Raw genomic sequence first — 10,961 nt, forward strand, 5'->3', positions numbered from 1 at the left:
ATGTTAACAATTTTCAGGTTCAAATATTGTAGTTCCTCAAATGTCCGAATATTTTTGCCACGCTACATTTCGACATAGTTCAGTTTATTCTTTGAAAAGTATGTGCAATAAATAAATAAAATTTATCTTACCATAAACTATAATGAATGTTCTATTATATTATTAAAAAATTAATCCAAATTTACTATTATAAACACATCGAAATCCACGACAATATTTTGAATAGCATGACGTCCGAATATTAATAAGAGTCACTGTACGTAGAAAAATGTGTTTTCGTCAGTAAAGCGGTACCGTACCGGTATATAAATCGGTATTTTTACCGTTATGGACATCAAATACCGATAAAATACGTATGAAAATACAGGCATGACCGTCTTATACCGGTTAAAACCGATTTCCTAAATAGCAGTTATATTACGATAATATGGAAGCAAATACCAGTATAATACCTAAACCTCAAAATATTTCGGTTTTCAGTCTCTGGTTATGACAATATGCCTACCCAGGAATTTCCAGCGGTCTTAGTCTCGTTCGACAGATCGATCAGAAGATTTTTCGGCGTATCGTTCGCGTTACGCAGCTCGCCATTGTCCTTGTTCTGCTCGTTGGCTTTCGTCACGGATTTCGTCTCCTCCTCGTTCTTCTTCTTCTTCTCGTTGCTTTCTGAAAGGAGAGAGAAGGTTCAATTTGCAGAAAGATATACACGAGCGCGCAATAAATAATAAAATTTTCTCTCTTTCCTCCGTTCGTGTTAAAAATCATTGAGCGCGTGTCGCTTCACAGTCTGTGCCTGTGTGTACAATAAATATGCGCCCGTGAAATCTCACTTTATCACAGATCACAATATAGAGCCCCTCTTCGCAACTCTACAGCACGGTTTCCTAGATACACTTTCGTTATCGACCCACACGTACATACGTACACCGATGTCCAAGAGTCTTTGTGACCGTGTAAGTAGGACCATCGGGTGCAAACACTGATTTCTCGTTTATCGCTAATTGCTAGTTTCGAGACATTTCGTCGGCCCCGAAACGAACAGTGAACCAGTGAGTCGCCACGTTAATTACAGGACGCGTCCGCTGTAAACGTGCATTCGTAAAAAGTACCTCGAATCGAGGACTATTGGTTTCAATGGTTACATTCACTCTCGCCAAAAATTACAGTGATGCTTAATTATAAAACTTCATCGTTTCGACTGGTTAATTCTTGTCAATTCGTGCGCTAAATTATTCGACAGTAAATGTAAATCCTCCGTCGATGCTTCAAACATTCATAAAATTTCAAATTTAAAATCATGGAGAAACTCGCGACGTTTCTACTTTTATATTCCCTGTAGCATCGATTTATAAACGACAGCTCTTCGAACTCCAATTTGAACGAAACTCGATTAACGGCCGTATTATGTGACTTGTACAGTTTCATAGCTCGATACGCAAATAATTGCGGGCCAGGAATAATCGCGGCTAATTCTCTTTGAAGAGAACCCGGTGCCCGGCGAATGTTTGCGCGAACGAAGGAAACACGCGAGTTGTAATTGTTCTAGTTTTCCACAGTGTTGTAGTTTCACTGCACACGAGGCTCAATATTGCCGGACAATTTCCTAGGGTGCACTCGTAACCTTCTACGAAGCTCTCCGCAATATCCGCACTCTCGGAGAGTTAAGTGCACGACCACGTAGATATTGCCCGCACCGACGCGGCTCACCGACTCTTACCAACAGATCAAACGGTTCGGAATTGAACCTGCCTTTCTTTCCTCGTTCAACAAAATTTTGTCGTCCGACTCGCCATTCTCGCTTAAAAGAGTTGCCATCGAACTCGTTTCAGTGTCGAAAGAAAAGAACGTACGATATCATTGACAAAATGTGTGGCCTGTGTATTTTAAAATTGCAGAAATGCAAAAATCTATAAAAAAAAAAAAAATCCAAAGTGTTGCAGTTTAAGATAATAAGAGTTTTTTGCTTGAAAGAAAAAAATGTATATCATTGATAATGTGTAGACTGTGAATTTCATGGGAAATTAATAGATTTGTTTGCAAAAAATTTTGAAAATTGGAAATTGCAGAAATGACCTGAATGCAAGAATGTGTAAAAAAAGATCCAGAGTACTGCGTGAAAATCCGGAGTCTCAGATAATAAGAGCCGTTTCTACTTGAAAGGAGAAACTGTACAATGTCATTGACAATGTGTAGACCTGTGAATTTTATAGAAAATTAGTACACCTATTTATGGAAAATTTTGCAAACTAGAAACTGCAGAGATACGCGTGAATGCAAAAATGTATAGAAAAAAAAAAGAACCCAAAGTACTGCATGAAAATCTGCAATCTCAGATAATAAGAGCCATTTTTGCTCTGAAAGGAAAAACTGTACAATGTCATTGTGTAGACCTGTGGATTTTATAGAAAATTAATACACCTACTTATGGAAAATTTTGAAAACTAAAAACTACAGAGATACGCGTGAATGCAAAAATGTATAGAAAAAAAAAAGAACCCAAAGTACTGCATGAAAATCTGCAGTCTCAGATAATAAGAGCCATTTTTGCTTGAAAGGAAAAACTGTACAATGTCATTGACAATGTGTAGACCTGTGGATTTTATAAAAAATTAGTACACCTATTTATGGAAAATTTTGAAAACTAAAAATTGCAGAGATACACGTGAAAGCAAAAATGTATTTAAAAAAAAAGAATCCAAAGTACTGCATGAAAATCTGCAATCTCAGATAATAAGAGCCATTTTTGCTCTGAAAGGAAAAACTGTACAATGTCATTGACAATGTGTAGACTTGTGGATTTTATAGAATATTAATACACCTACTTATGGAAAATTTTGCAAACTAAAAACTGCAGAGATACGCGTGAATGCAAAAATGTATAAAAAAAAAATTCCAAAGTGCAGTCTAAGATGATGAGGATCGTTTTTGATTTTCAAAACAGTGAGAACACATCGTGTTGTTAAAACATTACGATGAAGAACAATTTACCGTACCATTTGTGTCGTCGGTTAACGAAGGACTTTTATCTTGGGCGTGATGAATCCTAGGATCGGCCTGGGACAGCTGCCAAGCTTCGTAAGCTGTGTTAAAGGCCTGCGCCACCGTTAACGTCACCGTTTGCGCCATTTTTCTCTTCGGGCAGAGGAACGCGTGGCACTCCATCGTCTCGTTCAAATTCGTCGCGATAAATGCGAACACGTGATCGTGAGCTGCGTCCGCCGAGCAATATGAAATTCTGAAAAGAATCAGCACGTACATATATACATACCCGAAGGAAATCTGTGTTGGGGCAACGAGTTTCTGTGTTCCGCGATCAAAATTCATACGAGTGCCAGAAAAAGGATAACGCCCCGGTATACGGTTATGCTAACCGTTGTAGTTACAGTTACTTTTTATCGCGCGAACATCTCGAAACGAGGAACGCGAATCGTAAAAGCACGTGAAATCGCACAAGAACACGTAATTATTTTCGCCAGCCGAGGCAAAGCGACGAAGGAACAAAGGAACTACAATACGGAAATATAAAGGGAAGTTTCTTTGAAACGCGTCGGAGGGTTTTTCCCCGAATTGCACGCGAAATTAAAGAACAAAGAAAAAAGCAAAAAGAAACTGCAATTTCTCATACCGAACAGTACGCGCGTCTCTCGCAAAGTGAAAATACGTAAATCCAATATTAAAAACGTAAAGTTTCTCTCGCGCGCGCGCGAGTCGAATCTCACGGTACTCTGTGATATTAAATTTTATCGTTTAGTCGTGTTTCAACTACGTAGCCTATGTTTATGAGAGCCATTGGTTAATTAATGTGGCATTAACAGCCTCGATGCGCGAAACAGAGTGAAACCTAGGAGAATCCCAGGTGATTAAGAAAGTACACACAGCCGTCGTTTAATCTCTTGCGCTGGAGTGACGTGTCACGCACGTCGAGAATTTTTTTGTCCCAAAATTGCAATATTTTCTCAGTTTTAAATATATTTATATATTATATATTATATTATATTATAGTATATTATTAAATTATAATTTTATATTATATATTTTATTATATTATAGTATAGTATTATATTATAATTTTATATTATATATTATATTATATTATAGTATATTATTAAATTATAATTTTATATTATATATTTTATTATATTATATTATGGTGTTATATTATAATTTTATATTATATATTATATTATATTACAGTATATTATTAAATTATAATTTTATATTATATATTTTATTATACTATAGTATAGTATTATATTATATATTATATTATATTATAATTTTATAATATTATAGTATAGTATTATATTATAATTATATAGTATATATTATATTATAGTATAGTATAGTATAGTATATTATTATATTATAATTTTATAATGTTATAGTATTATAGTATTATATTATAATTAAATATTATATATTATATATTATATACTATTTTATATTATATTATATTATAGTACATTATTATACTATAATTATATATTACATTATATTAAGTATACCCAGGTAAAACAAATAGACAATAAATTTATTACTTCTCAATAATTTCTATCCAGTGATATCACACCGACGAGTTGAAAAAGAAACCGACGTTATTATTATGTACGGCCCGGTCACTCGTTATGGTCCGCAATCAGTTGCCAGCGCAAGTGGTTAAATGTTGCAACCGCGTTTCTTATTTTATTACACGAGCCGAGTGCTCTTTGAACGCGTTGCGTACACGCGATCGAAGCGGCGCCGACGTTACGTTCGATCTCAATGTTTTCATCCGCCAATCACAGTTTCCAGCTTGACTCCTTTGTGCAGGAGAAACGAAACGTTCGTTTTATTAAAATAAAACTCGAAACAACTGAAAGCAGAAAAAACTGGCGTTATTGATCGCGACTGTTTTCGAACACACGATTGCTCCCCCGTGGGGTGAATCTTTTTTTTTCGGCTGCGTGTTTACGGAAAACTGCACGGAAAAAAGAAAAGGAGGAGCAAAAGAAAAAAGGAAAAAAAGACGGGACACGGTTTTTTCATTTCAATATGAAATCAGGTATGTAGGAGTAGGCGTGCATCGGGTAAATCGTAGTTCCGGACTATCGGAGAGAATGATATTCCAGAATCGAATCACGTAGCGTTTGCCCGTCGCCGCTGCGACGATATTTCGAATACATTTTAGCCTGAATAACGGATATTATGTTGGCTGACGCAAAGGGAAACGTACAACAGGCCAGAACCAACAAATCCGGTTTCGTTCGATTACAGCTCTCCAATCGTGATTGACATGTGTATACGCATTTCGCGAAGCAGGAAATGCCTCGGATACGTTGGCTCGGCGCTCTGTCTCGTTTTCATACCCACCTATATATAGACACTTGAAGCTGATCTTCTTCCGTGGCGAGGTCCGTCATTCTGATACCCTTCAAACTCACGGCTAAAGAGACTCGCTGCAGCTTCTTGCCGCTCGCTTTTGCCTACGACATTAGAAGAATATCGCTCGATACAAACGAAGATATTAGAAATTATTATTCCGTCTCGCTCGTGAAATTATTTACAGGTGTTTTTGTTCCAAATCTTAACCTTTTGGTTACTTAGCCTCTCCTCACGTTGATCGAATCGAATTAAGGTATCTATAGGCGCTCGGTAAATGTTATTTATGTTAAATGTTAAATGTTAGTCATATATATTATTTAAACGTGATTATTTCACAGTTATTTCATGCGTTACTATTTACATTATCTCGTGTAAATGTTATTGCAGCAAACTTCGTTATTTGGACGAAAAATTTTTATCAGTGTAGGTCGCGATTGAGCCGTATACGTGCAGCGTATCAGTCTGTCGTAACCAAGGGGTTGAACAAGGAATGTATCAGATGTACCAGAAAGTAATTTCGTTTTTTCCTGCTCCAACTTTTCCCAACCCCTTTTCGAAATATTTGTAGGTACACTCTTGGGATACTGCTTTCAAATATCTTTCGAAAAGAGAATCTCGAGGCACGTGCAATCTGTCGTTCAGCTTTCATTCAAACTTTGTCAAGTGAACGTGGCTAGCTAGGAGAGAAAATTTATGGAAGAACATGTTGGACGGCTTGCGCTTTTCGAGTTTCGACGGGGCTGGTAATGCTACCGAGGCCAACCGATACAATTTGCAGCGTGTGTTGAAATTCTTTAAATGTCCGCAGGTGTCAACGGTTGATTCTTGAGATTTCGGTCTGGCGATCTTAGCCATCCCTATTTTCAAACATCCCTTATTCAGAGAAGCCCAACGGTCATTGATAACGACGAGTATTGATCGAGTCGGACTTTCGTCAAACTGTTCAGAACTTGGTGAACACGTTTGGGGTTTCCTAGTCCACTATGCAGAAACGTTTTCATGAAAAAGGAAACGTGTATGGGCAAGGAGTATGGGTGCCGCGTGACTCGCGTGAAGAGCACAAAGCACGAGGAACTGTGTTTTGTCACTGTGTAATTCTTTGCTCAGTCACACTGAGAAAGGTTCAAACCAACTTGTGGCAGTCCACTATACTCTCTCGATTTGGCTCCGTCACACTATCACCTTTTTCGACCCATGAAACACTTTTTTAAGAGAAAAATCCCCTAGAAACAATGGTTAGTGATGTAAAATCGGTATTTGCAGAATGTTCTGCCAATAAATCGGGAGAATCTTTTTTAAAAGGGGCCTTGAAAGTCTAGTCGGTAGATGAAAAAGGATCGCGAGAAATGGCGAAAACAATAATAACACACAACAGTATATAATAGCACATGGTGCAAATATGCATGCAATAATAGTACGTAATAGCAACGAAAATCAGAAATTTTCATTTCGGTGAATAAAACGACACTACTTCCCGGTATCCCTAATGCATACGCACTTTCACGACTGTGGCTGTACATTCTTGCGCTTAAGTAGCTCGAACTTTCCAGCTCACTGGCGTTATGGAAACTGTTTCCAAGGGTAAGATATCTTCTTACTCGTCGCAAAGTTCATTTCACCGCCTCATCAGTTTATCGTGGAATCAATAAAACGCAACGTCGTTTCTTCTCTGACAACGACAGTTTTCTAACGAGCTTAAATTTCGCGCAAAACGCGAAGCAAACAAACAGTGGACATCATTCCGTTCCCTCCATCCGACGACATACTTCCTTGAGACGAATTTTATTCCCATCCGGGAAACTCGGAGCGCTGCGACTCTCGTCACAGAAGAAATATATTTGTTTAATGAACAGGCTTTATCAGATTACCGTGGGAATACGGTTCAAAGTGCCGAGGAAGAAAGAGGGTTAATTCCGTTTCGAGAGACGAAACATCTTCCCGAAGCAACGGCAAACTCGCTCGAGAGCGACGTGAAATATCGCTGTAACGTAATCGCGAAACTCGGTCAGAGTAAACGCCGGTGGAAAAGTCGTCCGGAGGATTACTCAAAAGATCGTCATATAGACGCTGCAGTCTTCGTCTTGCAAAAATTTCCAGGCAACTATTCTCTATATCACTGCGGATAATTATCTCTCCCGTGGTGGCGCGATAAAACAGAGGACAGAGTTATAATTACTTTCACGCTTAATAAAACGGGGGGGGGGGGGGGGGAAATCTAATTTACGCGATGGGCGGTTGAAAGCGGACGGAGATTTATTCGAAAGGGGGGAATCGACCGAGACTCGTCGTTAACGTAACTATCAACTTTCGCGTTAAAAACGAATTCATTTAAATTTCGTTAGATGTATTGCCCCGCGCGCAATCGAAAGTCAAAGTCCCTTTGCCGCGATCAATCACTTTCGTCGAAATGACGCAGAGGGAACACCATCCGGTCGCTGAATGAAGTTGAAACTGTCGCCGGGTTGAAATTAAAAAAGTTCGGCGAGAAGATCTGTTGTTGATCTTTGTAGATGTTTGAACGATCCAGGCTCCCCATCTGGCAAAGTTTGGGGAACGTTTTTATCGATCTTATCAAGCGTAGCAATTTATCTCGTCGGGGGGAATTAATGAGCTAGGCGAGACCAAGGTCGCACACCGGCCAGATTTATGCGTAATTCGCCACCCTTCCCTTTCGAAAACGTTTCAATCATGCTCGAAATCGCTCGCGAGTGGCAATTTTTCTTGAGAAAAAAAAAAAGAAAAAAAAGAAAACACTTTTTAACTTAACCGTGGAGGAGGAAAAACGAGTCAACTTGAAAAAAATAAAAAAATAAAAGAATAAAAAGTGATATGGGGAGATGTCCTTGAAAAAAATCGATCTTGAAAGGAGGATAGATGAAAGAGTACCTACCATCGTAATGACGGTTTTAATAGCCTCAGCCGTTGCCTCTTCGCTCGAGGGTGTTTCAACAAGGGTACTACCTAAATATTTGAGGGTGAACCTGGTTTCCGATGCATCCTCAGATTCATCGTGCGTCGTACCAGCAGAACCACCGCCCTCCACGCATTCGCGGCTATTCGCTAGAGCCCATTCCTCGCATAGTTCTGTAAATTAACGTCGAACGTATATTATACAAACTCGTCTCGCAATGTTCGTTCGTATCACCTCTCTCTCACTCTCTCTCTCTGTGTGTGTGTGTGTGTGTGTGTGTGTGTGTGTTGGCGAACGATCATTAATTCGCGCCTCAGGCCAAATCGAATTATCATTTTTCTTTTTTTCCCTCGGAACGTTGCGCGTTCATTTAAAATTACAATCAAATGTTCAAATTACTAGTTTACAAGCGACAAATTCGTTCCAGCATTTTTCTTTTTTTTTTTTTTCTTTGTGTTGTAGAAACCTGATTACCAACGATAAAAAACTCAATTTACTTGTAAATTATGTAAATCGTCCGTAGAGATTCGTCGATTGAAAATTTCCTTTCACGTCGCAAGTCGCCTGCAATAACGTTTCACATTTTAATAACAGTTTTATCTTCTGTTGCTGAAAGTAATCCACGTTACGCTGGCGCGCGTTTCGAAATTGTTTCTCGACCTTGTTAAGGTATCCATCTTCTGCAAAGAGGAGGATGGATACGAACGATAATGCATCGAATGACAGGATAAACTAATAGACAAGAAAAATGCCTTCCTACGCGAACAGAGTACACACACACACACACACGGGCAGGTAGATAAATAGGACAGCAGATGGGATGACTGGTGTAACATTAGTCCTGTACACACAACCACGTGAACCAGTCTCGCTCTCTGACCGCCTCGCCGTCAGGAATAGCACGTGTGCCAATAATGGATGCCCATACAATTCGTTTGATGCATCTCCTATCAGTTAGCGCGCCTTCTCTATCGATCATTCGAGGAGATTGAACAATTCCGTCTGACAAGCAAATCATATCAGCCGCTCTGCATGTGCCAATTATGAAGAAGTAGATTCGCTGATAAATGGAAGGAGTAGCAAATATTTGATCGACGTTCCAGACGTTTCCAAAGATGGTTTCGTTATTGATTGTATTGTCCTATGAAGGACTAAACATTGCGCCGCTGTTTAGTCCCACATAACGTGATTAAAAAATTTCTGAGAAAGAGTTCTTTCGTTTCTGACGTGAGAACACGCGCGTCTTTCAATTGATTCGATAACAACTCTCGCGCGATATGGAGCGGTTGCTTGAAACGTGTATTGTGGGATAGTTATTTCCGTGTTTCTGCAGAATTAGTTGTGTCATTTCAAAAAGGAGTTCATTTCAATTACAAAGGTAGACGTTGATCGATTGTAAGGCAAAGCGATCTTTAGAAACGAGAAACAGAATATTTTTCCAGCGGTGACTGCCAAAGATAAACCAGAGTAGAAATCTGGCGATTTCAATTAACATTTCTCTTTGCGTGAGATTTAACAGAAACGAATCGATAGTAATTTGCACAATTCGGAAAAATGAAGGTTCGAAGAGACCCTCCCGTGCAGAAGATCTTTTATTAACAGAAATAGAAAATTGTACAATTGTATGGACTATGATGCTTATTTAATAAGACAGAAAAATAGGAAAATATTTATTTTGGTTATAGTTTCTTGCGCTTTTGGATTCGTCGGATATCTCGCGTTGTAGAGGACTACTACTGTACTTTTACTCTCTGATCGGAGAATATCGTACGAGAGTGTCGTGCGAATCTCTTTCGCGTCAAAGTCGCGACGCATAATTATTTAGTACGAGCGACGTGTTACGCGGCTTTATAAGGATTATAGGGATCCCTTACACAGATAGATCACTGTCACGCGGTATACTCAGTTACCTAGGTGACGATCCACCCTATCGGCACGCAACATAACTCTGCCGTCTTTAATTAAAACGTCCCATCTTCCCTCTCCTCGTGTTCGAAATTGAAGATTCGTAATATCGAGACGCGGTTTGTCCCTGTAATTCTTTGCCAACCTTCCCGGGGAAATGGCACCCGGTTTCCTTTTTCTTTTCTCTCGTTTCGGGGGCGGGAAATAGACCCCGGGTATTATTATACTTCGTAAACTTTTTAAAGCTCTGCTTGCCACGTAGAGAGGCGGGGAAAATATATCACGGCCAGCATCGTGCGCGATAAAGCAGACGACGATAGTATTCCTCGGAGAAGCTGTAAAAGTTCCTCCAAGAGCAGAAGACGGGAAGTTTCTTGCCACTTCTGATATTTTCCACCGGCGTCGGTGGAAAATCGGTTCCGATACTTTTTCCGATGTTTCCACGACGATGTTGCTCCGCGATTCTCTGACCGAGACAAATCTTCTCTATAAACGTCACGAAGAAACATCACACGCAGTTACGTTGGATAAATTCCTCTTGTCCTCCAGCGCCATGAGATGAACAAAAGGGAACGTCGTTGGAGAGACGACACGTTCCTTGATCGTGACTCGGAAAAATTTCTGCCCTCTCTCTCTCTTTCTCTGTTGCTTGGATCTTGCTCCGTTCGTTCGATAATTACGTCCTCCAATTCCGCCTTCGGTCTCGGCGTCACTCCAATTAAGTTTCCCCGCGTCAAGCTTTCCCGCTGTCTACGATTCAATTAGACGATCCGACGATTGTTTC

At 39.5% G+C, this 10,961-nt stretch overlaps 1 protein-coding gene across 1 annotated transcript in view; it reads right to left on the reverse strand.

The window, feature by feature from the left end:
* Positions 1 to 8,467, reverse strand: part of LOC122533943 (low density lipoprotein receptor adapter protein 1-B-like) — a 10,994-nt gene extending 2,527 nt beyond the window's left edge. Inside the window, exons 1-4 of the mRNA XM_043664128.1 lie at positions 8,252 to 8,467; positions 5,350 to 5,462; positions 2,994 to 3,235; positions 506 to 666 (exon numbers count right to left, since the gene is read on the reverse strand). Of these exons, the coding sequence (XP_043520063.1) occupies positions 506 to 666; positions 2,994 to 3,235; positions 5,350 to 5,462; positions 8,252 to 8,254 (519 nt within the window). The 5' untranslated portion in view covers positions 8,255 to 8,467. The remainder of the gene's footprint in view (positions 1 to 505; positions 667 to 2,993; positions 3,236 to 5,349; positions 5,463 to 8,251) is intronic.
* Positions 8,468 to 10,961: the final 2,494 nt, after the last annotated feature.

This window comes from Frieseomelitta varia, unplaced genomic scaffold (assembly GCF_011392965.1).
Source record: "Frieseomelitta varia isolate USP_RPSP 00005682 unplaced genomic scaffold, Fvar_1.2 scaffold_563, whole genome shotgun sequence".
Lineage (NCBI taxonomy): Eukaryota > Metazoa > Arthropoda > Insecta > Hymenoptera > Apidae > Frieseomelitta > Frieseomelitta varia.